The 16,753-nt window shown below is 33.2% G+C and overlaps 1 protein-coding gene across 3 annotated transcripts in view; it reads right to left on the reverse strand.

Annotated features, from left to right (window-relative positions):
• The window catches only part of LOC126746900 (inaD-like protein), a 226,928-nt gene that overhangs the window by 158,157 nt on the left and 52,018 nt on the right, over positions 1-16,753 (reverse strand). For all 3 annotated transcript variants that reach the window (XM_050455323.1, XM_050455332.1, XM_050455314.1), the window contains exons 14-15: positions 10,731-10,887; positions 34-135 (exon numbers count right to left, since the gene is read on the reverse strand). In XM_050455323.1, coding sequence (XP_050311280.1) covers positions 34-135; positions 10,731-10,887 — 259 coding nt within the window. The remainder of the gene's footprint in view (positions 1-33; positions 136-10,730; positions 10,888-16,753) is intronic.

Here is a 16,753-nt window from a genome sequence, read left to right on the forward strand (position 1 = left end):
AGGATCTAAAGATAATTCTTTTATGCTTTCTACCTTAAATTGTCCTGTTTTAGCCGCAGGACTGCCGGGAGTAATACATTTAACAAATATTCCCAGAAAAGCATCTGATTGGGTTTCAGACGGTTGCACATCTACCTTTAAACAATGAAAAAGTTATTTGTTTTAAAAATCGACTTTACGGCTAATGTAGTACATTTATTTAAATTGCTTATCTTATTAAGCTTATTAGAATACTGATTATCAAAACTTTCATTCGTACAATTCGTAAAGGGTATTTTTAATATTAAAGTTATAGCACTTTTATTTTAAATTTTTTTGACATCTAATATTTCTAATACATATTTGTTAGTGGTGTTAGTGACATCATGATGTCAGTTAAACTTTATTACAGAAAATTTGCATAAAAGTCTTCGTACTAAATACCTGTAAACATCTCATGGCATAGATTTGATTAATGTACTAAATACTTGTATAGATGAAGTAGTAGTGAGATGAAGTAGAGTCTCTTAGAGTCAAAAATCTCTTTCTTTAGAGTCAAAACATCTCCGCCCTTTTTTTTCAGGCATTTAATAAATAGGTCTAAAATGGTTTTGATCACTGGAACGTAGGTATGTTGCAAATAAATTCCCGATCTTAATTAAAGGTATTCTTCACTTATGGAAGGATATTTAGAATTGAAAAACATGAAAATTCCTTCTTATTCAAATATTCGACCAAATACGTATTACATCATTATGTTATCTAACCTAGTTTCACTAATAAATTAAAAAAGTGGTTTTTAACGCGTCCGTCAAATTGGGAATGAAATATAGAAAGTAATAAAATTATTTGCTGGTTGAATAAATAACATTGCCCTCAGTTTTTTTTGTAAGCATAACTCCGGCTTATTCACAAATTTGAAAGCTGAAAATTGAATATAGGTAATATCTAATAATTATTAAATTTACAAAAACAATAATGCATAACTGAAACTTAAGAAACTGTGGATATTTATTTCGGCTATGTCAAATAACTTTTCGCATATCTTACCATAGAGAGTACATATTTTACTTAGAAAATCTCTTTTATTTCTTCATGCAGTATTAAGTTGTATATAATTTTACAAATGTTAGTATCGGGAGGTTTTTTTCAAATAAGAAATTTAAATGATTTTATCTTTCAGCAAAATGTTCAATGGGTTATAAGAGTGGTTTCAATATACTAAAAGCAATCGAAAGATTTTAAGTAAATGCAATTCAACCCACTTTTTCGAACCACTCTTTGAAGTATAAAATAACTGAACTGTTATGAGATACTTTGATTGAAAAATTCGATGTTCTTTAAAATAAAATGTTCTTGATCTGCTTATATTGATGACCAACAGACAAAAACTTAAATCACAAATTTTTCTCTCTAACTGAAACTTCAGGACAAGAAATTATATTTTACCCTATTTTAAGAAAAGGATAACTACAGAGCTAATAAATATTCCCTAGCTTACAAAAATTTATATTGTATTTCCTGATATTTGCATTTTATTACCCAATGAAAGTAAAAAAGCCCTATAGAGAAAAGAATATTTACATACGAGTGTTTGTTTACTCTTAAAATTCTTATCGACGAGATATGTAATATATATTAAATTTTATGAGTAAGCTTCAAAATCTAATATTTAGGCTTTTTTTTCACATTCATCCAATATTAAAATCATATTATATATAGAAAACTTTTCATCAGACTCTGCTGATTTAAAGTCCACAAGTGCCACTTAAAGCAGTATAATGAATGGAACTAGAATAAAACTTATAAAGGGTTAATAATTGTTACAATAGGCCTTTATTCGTTCCACAAGAAGTAGACTATTTTACTTACAAACTGTATTAACATTTTTGCCAGGAATATCTGCTGAAATTGCTGATGTAGAAAGTACACGAGATCAAGTTTTTTAGCCAACACATTTCACATTAACTAATATATTTCCTACGTGAAAGATCAAAGAATACAGTTTGGTTTGACTATAGAAAATAAAATACGATGAACCACAATGAGTTGAATAAAATTCACGCTATAATATTTAAAGGTACAGAAAAGAGTGATGCTTAACTGAACCAAAGTTTAATGATAAACTTGTTGAAAATTTACGGAACTAAAAAAGTAATAATACTATCTCATTTAAACTGATATCGTTATGATAATAGGTGGAAATGTACATTATTAGAATTTGAATTGTTAACAAGAGTGGAAATACAAAACTTTTAAAATCTATTCGGATAGTCCATCTAAGTGTATTGCTATAAGTGGAATAGCAAGAAAGCGTTTCGTATAATAAAGATATTTGGTTTGCTAATCTTGGTATAGTAACAAAATCTCCTTAGGGTATCAAGTTATACTAGACTTAAAAGGTATGATTCCGTAGGATAAGAAGTGCTTATACATTTTATTAGAATAACCAGTAAGATTAGCAGCTTTACAAAGAAGAAAACATAGACCAAAGGTTTTTTCCAAAGTTCTGAGAAAGTCGGATCTGCCAGAGAAAATCTAAATACATGCGTGAAATAATTGGGATGCAGTGGAGGGCAGATCGAATCACTCACTTTACAACTAACCTAATTTCGTATTTTATTCACTGCTCTTGGAATGTTATGAAATTTAAAAAAAATGTATACCAACAATTTTACTACAATAACATTGACTGCCTGACACCGCATCTCTTCATACACCATACACAAATCCAATATATTCTTATCGAAAGAAGTCATCCATATTCTCAAAGAGACCCTGATATAAATAAATCAAAGGAGAACAAAACAAGAGTCCTGCTGATTGCTTAAAAAATTGTCCATTAAATTTAAAAAAGTTTTGTTCCAAAACCAGCGATAAGAGACATACAAGGTTGTCTATAACTAATTTAGGGAGGTTGGTGGAGTTAAGCAATTCTTCAATTAACGTTACACATTCTGAGGCGGGTATGCTGGGGAAGAGATTTTTTACGTCCAGGAAAATCAAAATAGCATTATCGGGTATATTAATATTTTTTACAAAATTTGCAAATTCTATTGAATTTTTGATCGAAAATTCATTTTGATATCCTGTTATTGTCCTGAGAGTAGTCTTAAGCCAAGAGGACAGTCTATAGCAGGGTGAACTGATGAGAGAAACCACTAGGCTCATAGGAATACCTTCTTTTTGTATTTTTGGTAAGCCGTACAGTGAGGGAGTTCTAGGGTTCATAGGGTATAGGCTGGCTTTATTGGACTCGAAATATTCTAAAGTTATGAGGCAACGGTCCAGACAGCTCTTAACTTTGTTAAAAAAAGCTAGGAGTGGGATCTTTATTTATCGAAACAAAATCATCGCCAGATAGAAATTCCGAAACTTTATCCACATAATCAGCCTTATTCATGACTACCAGACAAGCGCCTTTGTCTGCCTTAGTTATTAAGAGATTGTGTGTTTGAATTTGATTTTTAAGGGAATTTAAATGTCTTTTGTTAAAGTTATGCGGTGTTCTAATTATCCCTTCTGAATTAAGAAAATTTATAATTCTGCCTCTAACTATGTTTTTATTAGGTATATTGTTACATTGAATTATATTCTCAGCCTCCACTGCTAGGATTTCTTTAACATTTTTATTTATATTTTGGGTAAAATTAAATTTTAAGTTAAGGTTAAGGATATTTTCTTCCTCTTTGGTGAAATATACATTAGTGAGGTTAAGAAAGCGTTTATGAAAAGAAAAGCAGTTCTTACCCGGCCTCTCCTGTTCTTCCAAGTTTACCGCTGATCTAAGATTACTTGATGTTACCAACATTTTCAGTTTCCTACTTAGTCTATTATAAGTATTTCTACCAAATATTTCTACGTTATCTCTACACTTGTAATCAAAAGAAGAAAACTCTATAAAGGATAACCTGAGAGTCAAAGTAAAATATAGGTATTTCATTTTAGAGTTAACGACATTAAGTGACCTATAATGTTGTTTAATCTCTTCCTTGATCCACGTCGTTTTTGCTAACTTCAGAGCTTTTTCGGATGCTGTTGTTTGTGTGATATTTAGTGAATTTAGGTGTTAGTTTCTGAGAAAGGCATCGTTGTAGGAACCATATTTTCAGGCAGAGATTCTTCCTTGTAATCAAGTTTGATCTGTACCTCCGGACGAGTTTGGCCTGACTGGCATTTTCAAATTGAAAGAAGTCGTCCATATTCTCAAAGAGACCCTGATATAAATAAATCAAAGGAGAACAACACAAAGTCTCGGTCTCTTCTAGAGAAGCTAGAGATTACAAGAGCGAAGAAGAGTCCAGTTTTAACTTGCGTTAACGACGTGATCAATTTTGAGCCGGGACTCATTTTTAATAACATCTTGTAGTCCCCTCCTTTCTTTCCAAGCTATCGCTTGAATGGTGTGGCCTAGCGGTCAACGCAGCAAACAGTAAAAGTCTTGCTGCAAGGTTGTAGGTTCAAATCTCGATAGTTCCTTTTCGCTTTTTTATTATTTTCTTGTATTTAAGAACTATGTTATTGTTTTTTATATATTTGTGACGTCAGTTTTTTAAACTTATATTTTACCGTTCAGTGTGTGTGTGTATATTTGACAGTCCGGCGTGTTTTTAACCTTTTTGAGGTATACTTTTTTGTTTTACTTTAAGGTCTTTTTGTAATATTATTTGATTTTGTTTAGATTATTTTTTAGGTCTGATGATGCTCTTAAGAGCGAAACACATGGCACCATTCTAACAAATTAAAGAATTTTTGAGACCGAGACTTTGTGTTATTCTCCTTTGATTTATCAATATATTCTTGTTCACGAAAAAAACTGCATATACGTTTTTATTGGATGTTCTATGAATTTGGAATCTTAAGATGAAATGAAAATGTTGCAGCTAGATTTTGATATAATTAAAAATAAATAAATCTAAACCTGCCTAAACCAATTAAAGGACAATTATTTTTGGAAACGCAATGGTCCTCGTTGCCTAAGAATGCCGTACTATATGTATAATTTTCATTTAAATCTCTGAAAATAGACCTAGAGAAATATAAAATAAATATAGAACATTCGTTTGTATAACAGATATAACAAGATTGGATTAATTTGAATTATAATATAATTTAATAATTCTATTGACTATAATTTTCATTATTATAGGTACAGAACAGAAATCCAAGTCGAATAAAAATCAACTGGTTTGGTCGAAGCTTATTTTCGCCTTGCATCCAAATTTTAGATGTGATTATTATTATGAAACATAGGGCACTTCATAAGCTTAATTCTAAATCGAGCTTTAAAAAAGTAATTTTATGTCTAAAATATAAAGCAAGCATTTCCAAATCTTAAGTCTCAAGCAAAATATCCACTGTTAATTTTTTTAAATATTTCTTAAACATTTCGTTATTATCTGAATTTGCATGGGTGTTTCTACAAAAAAAAAGGATCAAAACAATAATATCAAAATCAAGCAATAAAGCTATATAAGATAATTTTTCGTTAGCGTATTTAGAACGTAAATGCCTATAATTTCCTAAATGCGAACCTCATTAAGAAAATAAAGCATAATGTGGAAAATCAGTTTTTTCAGCTTTATGATTTTTCCATTCTCACTTCAAATAAATCTGAGTAATTTGAGATGGTGATAAAAAATAAATGTAATTGTGTAGTTAAAAATATTAATGGTGTAGTAAAATTTAATTAAATACACTTAAAGATATTAAATTCCCTAGACTTTTTTGATAATCTAACCTAGAAAGCCCATTAAATGCCAAGAACGACAATGTAGATATAGGTAAGATTTTTTTTCATAAATTACAAAATTTTAATAATAAATTATATTTTTAAAATCTCTTGGCTTTTTTATTTGAGTAGTATACACTTACATACAAACATTAATAAGTTAAAGGTGACATTTCTGTATTATTTTGTAGTGTTACCAGTTAGACTAATTGAGAATACTTAGGTTATTTGATTGCAAATTCTTTTAGTCTAAAAATTTTATGTAATTTAACGCTTACTATTTTCTTAAATTTATTCGTTCCAATCCACAAAATTATTCTAAAGTTTATCAAGGTCTCCTAAATATGCCATATGTGTTTTTAAAAGTCTTATCAGTAGTATTGTTGTTAACCATGATAACCATTCAAATATTTTACTTTAAAACCATGTATTTACAAGTATTTACATTAAAGGAATTAAAAAGGATACCTATAGATTTTTGATAGTCATTGTATTGAGATTATTATCCCAGATAAGTACAGGGTATCACCGACAGGTTGGAAAATCTTGATTTATGTTTAAAATTTTCAATGCGTTAGCTATGTGTACCACGATGATAAAACATTTTTATAACATATGTAATAATCAACTTGCCTTGGACTATATCTGGGTAGTGTTGCTATAGTTTCTAATATTTGCCATATTATAGGTATTACTATTAATATCATGGAGTGTAGATTTGTTGAATATTCTGATATGGATTTGATTGGCAAGATGTAATGCTTTAAAAACCCGAAGATTGTACGCCGACAAATTCCCTAATAAAGGGTGTTTTTTTTAGAGGCGGAGAACTTTAAATTGAAATTAAACACAAACTATTTTATTGATATGAACGAATTTGCTTTTATATTAAAGAATTTTTTTTGGCATTAATATTTAAAAATGATTTCGGGCATGTGACCCACACGGCTGGCGCGTACGTGGCGTAATCTAGAGGTCCAATTTTCACACACTCTTTCCAGTACTGCAGGCTGTATTTCGGCAAGTGCTCAAGTGTTTCGGGTTTATTAGCGTAGACATGCGATTTAACATGGCTCCAAAGAAAATAATCTAATAGCGTCATGTCGCACGAACGAGCTGGCCAGTTTACAGGTCCATTCCTTGAAATTATTCGTTGCTCGAATGTCTCTTGCAGTAAATTAATTGTTTGGCGCGCTGTATGGCACGTGGCACCGTCCTGCTGAAACCACATTTCTGCAACGCCTGCAACGGCTTCCAATTGAGGCACAAAAAAGTTGGTTATCATGTTTCTGTATCGCTCACCGTTTACTGTAACATTCTGACCATCAGCATTTCTGAAGACATAAGGACCAATGATTCCACCGGCCCATAAAGCGCACCAAACGATTAGTTTTTCTAGATGTAACGGTTTTTCGCCAATAGCGCGTTGATTCTCATCCCCCTAAATTCGGCAATTCTGCTTGTTTACATAGACATTTAATCAAAATTTTCATATGAAATCGTGTATCAACAGCAATCTTTCCTTCCGCCCATTCAGCTAATGTACGGCGCAAAAGATGATCCTGGGGTTTCAACTCCTGGACAAGTTGAATTTTATATGCTCGCAGTCCGAGATCTTTGCGCAAAATTTTCCATAAAGTGGATAGACATAAGTTCACTTGTTGAGAACGACGACGAATTGACACATTTGGATCATTATCAACACTATGCTGCACAGCAGCTATCGCTTGTTGCGTGCGCACTGTACGGCGTCTTACGGGATGCTTATTGTCGACTAGAGTAAAAGTATTGCGAAAACGATCAACAGTTTCTCGAATTAATCTCTCTGAAGGACGATTATGAGCACCATAAAACTCACGTAATGCCCGATGTGTTTCTCGAATAGAACCATGTCTTTCAAAATAAATTTGAACAATTTAGAAACGTTGCTCCGGCGTGAGTCTGTTCATGATAAAATGCCAAACCAAACTAATCTAAGAATAACCCAGAACTGTCAGGTCGGCTGTCATAAAAAACAAAGTTGCCAAATAAAAGTTCTCCGCCTCTAAAAAAAACACCCCTTAGATACCTGCTTAATTCAAAGACGTTCCAACATATCGATTAGCTGTTATGAGAAACTGGGAAGAAATCATTATAGCCTTATTATGAGTCTATTTTTGGGTAGAAACGATTAGAAGCCATTTGCCGCCATTTTGCGTGATTGTGTTCTTTCGATGTTGGTCACTCTGACAAATTTCAGTTGTGCCAATTGTAGGGAAACAAAACAAATAAAGTTTTTGAGAGGTGATGTTTATAAATACAAAATAGAAAGTTACATTTAGTTAAGAATTTAAGATAGTTGTGTTAGATCTGCGATTTATCCCGTAACATAAGAATTTCGTTGAAATTTATGAAACAAAGTAATCTTAACCTAAAATGAGACAAAGTTTCAATTAACTTGGGATAGATGCATGCACTTTAAAATATTTGTTTTATTATTCTGATAATCTTAAATCTTATAAATCTAAACTTAAACTTAAATCTTATAAATCCTAATACCATAAAAATGATGATCTTCATTTAAATTTTTGCTTGTATTTACTTAACAAATTTAGTTAAAAACACTTTTATTTTCTTTCTATTTTTACTGTTACCACTTTTACTTTCCTTCTGTGTACAATGTTTCCACATTAATAGGTACAATCATTTATAAAAATCAAAATATAGATGATGAACAAGGGTTTATATAGTAAAAATAAACAACTCTATGTATTACTTTATTATAAACACAGAAAATTCACAATAATTCTGTTTTGAGAAACAGTGAACCGAATACGTTTAAATAAGTATGGTGATACATTATCCACGTATTAAATAAGGAGGAAGATAAAAGATATATCCAAGCGTTGTTTACAAATATCGCCAAAAGTAGGCAATCCGCTATTATCACACATCAAACGTCAGCGTCGCGTCGTCAACTTCATTACCGCTACTTAATATATTTTTTGTTGGCAACACTGAAAAAGTTCAGAGTGACCAACATCAAAAGGACACAACCACTATAAAAATGGCGGCCATCAGGCAGTGGTAATTTTTGGGTATGGTGGCCATATGCATTAGCAGTCCAGGTATTATTTATTAAGTTCGTGAGGCCAGTGAATAGGCCGATCAGGATTTGTATCATGGCAGGCTAGGATTTTTTTGTTTGGGGTGAATTAAAGTGACGCATACGCCAATAAAAACTGAAGATAATCTTCGACAAAGAATTTTCCACCGAGTCCAGGAAATAATAACATCCAAATCCTTTGGAGAAGACACTAAGGATTAGTCGAGCTCGAAAGCCTAACAGGCAAGGTGGTACTCACTTTGGGCAATTACTGTAGTTATATTTTCTTTCGAGTTTTATTGTGATCCATAAAAACCATAGCAACACTACTCAAATATTTTTCCAAAGCATGTTGATTAGTATCGTATACGTATGTTTTACATTATTATATGTATACATTATTTGTATCATCATGATACAAATAATGTATTGGAACTTTTATAAACAAATATCTCGAAAACTATTAACTTAAGACATTTCTAACAAGTGGACGATTTTTGTTGCGGAAATACGAGAAGATAAGATTTTTCGATGTGCGTTTCAGATAGTGCTGTGTGTCTCTTTGCCTTGTTGCTCATACTAAAAAACCTTTCTATACCAACTCTTATTCCAAAATCTGAAATGCTTCTTCAGCAATAAAAAAATAGAAAAAAGAAAATTGTAACTTGTATAAAAATGTGACACTCTGTATTTTGCAAACTATCAACGTATGTTTGGGTCAATTCACATATTTTGGTCTATAGTATCTCCAGTTTCAAGATTTCGTAACCTTTCGCAGACATCCTGTATGATGGTTTAATGTTAGCATTGCTTTTCAACTTAAACTCTTTAACAGACTACACAATTTTGACAGTACGAGAAATACGCTTCAGCTAAGTTCTTAAGAATTTGGAGTAGAAGAAAAATGATGCAGAATCTTTTTCTACCAAAAACTCTAGAAATCCATTTAAATACGGATCTCTTCAGTAAGAGATAAAAAGTCCATAAATCCAAAAACAAATATCTCTGTATTCCGGAATTAGACATTATCCCTAGAAAATATATTCGGGGCAAGGAAGAAACGTTGACTCAAAAAGAAATTTGTTTGCCAGTTGTTATGTTTGTTGTCACCTTCATTTTGATGGAATGGTTGAGATATTTATGAAGTGTTGTTAGAGAGGCCCATTTCATATACATCTAAAATCAATAACTTGGTGTACTGGATCCAGCACCCAATAATAAAAATGTAACTTGTAACGTTTTATTGAGCACATTTAACTGCAGAATATGTTTTTTATAGTTTATTTTATTTGAGGGCCACTATAGGTACTAGTATATGTTTATTTAATTGTCTAGTCTCGCATTCTGAACATTCGAATTTTACTGTCACTCAGTAAAACAAAATAAGATTTTCTAAGCGCTTCTTAATATTCAGTTAGTGTTATTATTTAATTCAACAATAATTCAAAGAAATATGCGCGTAAGGAAAAAATATATTGACCAGCGGTTTTGTATTTGATTTTATAATTTGGGTAGTTCAAAGTTTAATACCCAAACTATATGTAATAAGTAACAGCCCAAGAAGCTTTTTTCAAGAGCGCATCATAATTACTGCTCAGTTTCAACCAGTTACCGATCCCAATTGGTTTAACAAGACTAAATTTGGAAAAAAACTCTTAATTTAATATTCCATCTTACTTACCACAAACGGGGTACGAGCGAGTAAGAAAAAGCACATTTAAAAGCGAATAAGTGTTCGAGTAGAGTTAAACGTTAGTAAAAGGACGATAAAGTGCTTGTCAAACTTATGGCCTCCTTTTGTAATAAGAAAAACGCTCTTTTGAAATAACTAGAACTACTGCATAATACTTAAATGTTTTCGTCATTATATTTTTCTATAGATTGTAACAAAACTATTCGATCGACAATTAGATTAATTAAAAAAATGGTAGTTACCTTTCCACCGACGATGCTAATGCCTAGTCCTTGTTTTTGTTCCCTGTAGACTCTTACTGTATGCGTCGAGCCCCAGTGTTTTTGTAGTGCTTTATTTTCGGCGTCCTTCATACTATTTCCAAAATCTGGTTCAACGTACCTTATAACCGTCATGTCACTAGAAAAAAATGAACTGGTACAAACGCCATTTTAAATAATGCATGCAGCCTGGCAATTACCAAGGACTGTCGCTAAACTAATCCCCACAAAACCTGTTCTAACCTCCATGAACAGGTGCTATAGCACTTTAACATATTTTTTTAAAAATCTACCGAAATATCGGCGAGAATTCTAACGCGCGTCCTGACATAGTTTTACCACCCTACTGATCGAAAGTTTTTACATAAAATTCTTTAATCCTATTAGAAGTACAACGCGATTAGTCGCGAGTCAATAACCATGATGAATATTTTTTTCATCCTTTTAAAACTTTGGGAAATATTATTACTTATTCAGTTTAACTGTACAAAAAAATTAAAAAAAAAACGTTGATTTTTGATGAGATAAATGGGATAAAACGTACTAGAAGGGTGTTAATTAATTGAGCGTCGATATTAAATTAGAGGGTGTGAATCCTCGGTTGATTTTAAGGAGAAAAGTTTATAGCACCATACAGTGCTTTCATTTTAAAACGAACCACTCTTAATAACTTCTTTAAAAAAAACACCCAAAAATCAATCCAGATATACAGAGGAATGTTAAATTTTATATTTGACAAAGTTCTGTCAATCACGTCCTTACTAACTATCGTCATTTTGATATGTCCCCCATCATGTTATGGGTAAACAGTATTAAAATATATATTCAACAGTATCAAAAAAAATTAAATCGGTTAACGTTCCAGCGAATAATGAACCAAAAATATCTGGGAATAATGGATCCCTTATATATAAGGGATGAAATCTTGACATTTACCCCGCTTCATCCTATACAACACGCATAAACTCTAGAAAGATCAACAGACTCTACCCTACACCCAACGTCCACAAAGCGTTCACCCTGGGTGTATTTATTGACATCGAAGATGCGTTTACGGACCGGCTGTAAAATAAGTCAGTCAATAAAAATTAGAAACATGCTTTCCAAGAAAATTAAAAATTATACAGTTCAGTGCAGGATGTCAAAATTAGGGAGATGATGACCAGTGGTCACCATCTCTACCACCCGACGGAGAGGGGTGCTATCACCACTACCATGGAACATGGCTTTGGACAGTCTCATCATCCACTGAAATAATGACCACTACTAATAGTCTACGCAGATGACTTAGTCATTCTCCAGACGGGTAAATTTGAACAATCGCTTTGCAAAAGAATACAGGGGTCTCTTCAAATCATAGAGAAATGATGTGCGGAGTATTCCCGATCTATTAATCCCAATAATACTATGCTATTCACCAAAAAGAGGGAAAAAAAGAGAATTAGAAAATAGAAACTATCTGGCACTTCACTAAGTTATGCATTGGAAGTAAAGTGCCCAGATCTACCACTCGATAGCAAATTAAATTGAAACTCTCACATTTTAAAGAGAGTACAGAAAGTATATATCTCTTATGAGCAGTACAGACGCACAATTGGCGAGTCCTAGAGCTTTTCCCGCAGGATGGTTATGGTAACCTACGGCGCGATTGTACGGGGCCATAAAGTGAATCAGGTTACAATTCGTCGAAAACTAGACCATGTTTCAAGAATGGCTTGCCTCAACATAACAGGAACTGTAAGAACCACACCAAGCAGGGCTTTGGAAGTCATGTTGTTCCTGACGCTCCTAGACATGTATGTTAAGCAGGTCGTCTTACTCACAATGATGCGCTTTTGCTCTACTGTAATTACCATAAGTGAAGAACAGGCGTGCAAAGAGCTCGCCTCTGGCAAGAAGTAATATATTGGATTTGTATCCTTTACTGGGGGCTTGAGTTCACCTTGCCTCGCCAATCTTTGCTTCTAACAAATTTTACATAATCAACATAAAGGGCCTTGGCATGAATTAGATGGCGAGTATTACTAAAAATCTATTCGGACGGTTCCAAAACTAAAATAGTGTTCGGGTTGCGGCGTATACTCCAAATACCTCCAATTAAATACAATTCTAGCATTAGGCATCTTGCTAAGTGTCTTTCAAATCGGATAACGCTGACGCAGAACAAATAGTCGTTACTTATAAAATTTTGATTATCCACATAGACTAGCACTATGCAGTCATGCCATCGCACCCTAATGAAAGCTTTTTCTAGACTAGAGGTCGACTGGATCAAAAGGCACAACAACAGCCAGGAGATTGGGCCATGAAGTCCCTTGTCACGAGGACTGTCGCTCATAAACCAGTAGATCAAAGCGTTTCGTGGGTCTGACAATGGCAAATATCAAAGACCTAATAACATCACGCACTCACACATTTTTAAAAAAGCCAAGTTATACCAAACAATGTCCTGTAAAGACCAAAAAAATAGATGTGGTAACTAATAAGCAATAATCTTAATTTTGCCGTTATTAGTTTTTGAGTTACAAATTTGCTGGTCCTTGGTACTTTTGTAGAAAAAAATGCCTCAAACTCAAAAATTTTTTGAGGTACAGGGGTCGTTCATATATGAAAATATTGGAAGAGAAATGGCCTTTCTTGTAGTAAAACTTTTTTGGGAATATTCTAATTATTTCATTAAAATATTCTCCAGAGAAGTGAAAATTTGCAAAGAAATTTAGAAAAAAAAAGTGCCTCAACCAAAACTGCCATAACTAACGAGATCTTTAATACAAAATCAAGTTTCTACCCTCAAATTCATCCTCAGGAACTTCTTTTATTGATTTAAAAAACATATTAACATATGTCTATTGGTTTCCAAATTAAACTAAAAAGTGTACTCTAGAGACCAAAAAATTGAGGTTACAATATGGCCTTATAAATGCATTATACAAAACATTTAAATATTGCAAGGACCTTAGTAATATAATAATAATTATATGTGGTGGTACAAGACAGGATACAATTGGTCTAATTACATCACTTTATTTCTATCCTCTTCTAATTTTCAAAATGAGAGAGGGATATATAAATGAGAATGCAACTTTTTCCCCTATTTTCTATATCATGGTTTTGTTTTATTTATTAATAATATCTGGATCATCTGGAAATAGTATTTTTTGGGTATGATGGGTCTAATTGTACCAGAAAAATATCACTTTATTCCCATCCTTCTCTAATTTCCAAAATGAGAGAGGGATATATAAATGAGAATTCAACTTTTCCTACTATTAACTATATCATGGTTTCGTTTTATTAATATTTGCTGGATCATCTGGAAATAGCGTTTTCCGGATATAATTGGTCTAAATATACCAGAAAAATATCACTTTATTCCCATCCTGCTCTAACTTTGAAAATGAGAGAGGGATATATAAATGAGAATTAATTTTTCCTCTATTTTCTTTATGATGATTTCATTTAATTAATAGTGTCTGGAAATAGTGTTTTTCGGGTATAGTGTATATCGGATATACATCCTAAAATGTCTTTAATAATGGTCCCTTTCACTTCCCGTTTAGAAACGAATGGAGGTGGTAGACATTATACTGAAAAAAGACAAAGTATTAGACCAAGAAACCGAAATGCTCAGAAAATTATCCCAGTACATCGTGCAACACACCGAAAACGGTTTGAAAATCATTTTGGACTTTTGCGTGTTCGATTTGATGGCCGACGTAAGTTTAATATGCAAAAGAAAAACAAACCGGCAATTTTTTTATTAAGATCCCACTTCAGGCCTTAAGATCCAAGAATATCGAAAAACAAAAACTGCTCCTCCAACTCCTCCAAGAACTGCTCTATTACAACGACCAAGTGGTGGGGTTCAAGAGCGACAACTGTCGGACCAATTGTTGAGATGTAACGTCATAAAATCCTGCTTGAAAATCGTCAAAAACGAGGGTGTACATTTCAAATTGGCCTTTCAGGCGGTCATTTTGTTTTGTGCGATGAACGAGATGGGACTGGAGTGGGCGAAAAATCAATACGCCGAGTTCGGGCAAGTATTCCGGAACTTACCGGAGGGATGCACCTGCCAGAACGACTGTGCCGATGAAAAAAGAAGAAACTGATGAAGAAGAAGGTGAAAAAGGTGCGACGCTTCCTGAACGTGAGCCCGTAGAGGACAAAAGCAAATTCAACGTTAAAAAATCAAAACGCAGATCGAAAGTCTTGAAGGCGAAACTAACGAAGATTAAGAACATGGAAGTGGCAGAATGTCTTAAGAACACCGATGATAGTAAAATTAAAAAAGAAGATGTGCAAATTTTAAAAGAAACAGAGGATTCAGAAAGCAACTGTGCTACAATAGACGAAGAAAAGAAAGATGCCAAAGAAGATGACGTGCAAGAAGCTGTAAACTTCCCAACAGAAGACGTAACAGGTGCCCTAGCAGACACTGAGGATGCCCAAACCGTATTCGAGCAGCAACTGAGCAAAGATATAAAGGAAAACGAACAACTAGTAAGCCTATAAGCCTAAATTACCAAATTTCCTAAAAAGAATCCTTCTAGGTAAATTCAATTATGACTGACGAGCTATTCTGTCCATACTACAACGGTCCAGAATCCAGTGAGTCCAGGAACTCTATAACGAGCTCCTTGAAGCACATTGTTGTTGCAAAAGGTTTTACTTTCAGGCGGCCATTCAATACATGAAAAAAATTTCTTTGAACTTTGGCAATACTGCTAACGCGGTGACCCTGGAGGCGGCTCTGAAAGAAGTGGTGGAATACTTGAAAGAACTTCTGGAGATCATTGTAACCAGGACTTAAAACAATTGGGAACTGATTGGGAAGTCTGGAAAACATGGTGAGGCAAAGAAGCATGAAATAAATGGTTTGTTTATGGTCAATTTTACTTATAACGCTGACGCAGAACAAACAGTCGTTACTTATAAAATTGTGATTATCCACATAGATTAGCACTATGCAGTCATGCCATCGCACCCTAATGAAAGCTTCTTCTAAAAACAGAGTAGAGGTCGGCTGGATCAAAAGGCACAACAACAGCAAGGAGATTGGGCCTTGAATTCCCTTGTCACGAGGGCTGTCGCTCATAAACCAGTAGATCAAAGCGTTTCGTGGGTCTGACAATGGCGAGTATCAAAGACCTAATAACATCACGCACTCACACATTTTTAAAAAAGCAGTGGAATGACTAAAGAAAAAAACTATGTCTTATTGAAGGCATCCTAACTGGTCACTGTCAATTAAATGGTAAAATTTTTAAAATGAAACTAAGCAGAAGTCCACTGCTGGACATGCAATCATAAAGACAAGACATGGGAGCACATACTTTGCGACTGCTCTTCTCGTCATTATGTTGCAGCTTTTTAAGCATATCCCAACCCACCAACCATCCATTGAGAAGATCAGGGGGTCTCTTGGCAATGTGGTTGCTCTTTTTCCCCTTCGAGAAGCACAATGGGCCTAGTACGTACAATTATAGATACAGATCTCAATCTGTTGATAAGTTCCTGATAAGCACGTTGGAAATCCCATGGGCGAAAAATTCAACCCACTTTCATACTTTAGTCATATTATCAAATAACTATAAATTATATGTATTAAAAATGATAGACAAAAGGGACAATTGTTACTTTTTTATTTTGGTACATGAAAGAAAACCTCATGAAGTGTTGGATCCCATTAGCTTTATGACGGTATAATATTTAATGAACTCATAACTTTCCAAATACCCAATAGTAGCTAAAAAAGTAGTAATGAAGTGAAAGGGGATTAAAAAATCAATAACACTTGTATAATTAATACACTCTTGGTATTGATTGACACAATTATTCCAAGATAACTGCGTAAATAATATGTTTTATTAGAATTTTTATTAAATGGATGATAAGATAATACTCCAAAGTAGTATTATCGTACATATAGTAAAGTAAAAAACTCTGATTAGACTCTCATGAGTGATTGAGTTTTTGAATTAGGAAAAAAATTGCAGGCGGTA

Source organism: Anthonomus grandis, chromosome 2, assembly GCF_022605725.1.
Source record: "Anthonomus grandis grandis chromosome 2, icAntGran1.3, whole genome shotgun sequence".
Taxonomy (NCBI): Eukaryota; Metazoa; Arthropoda; class Insecta; order Coleoptera; family Curculionidae; genus Anthonomus; species Anthonomus grandis.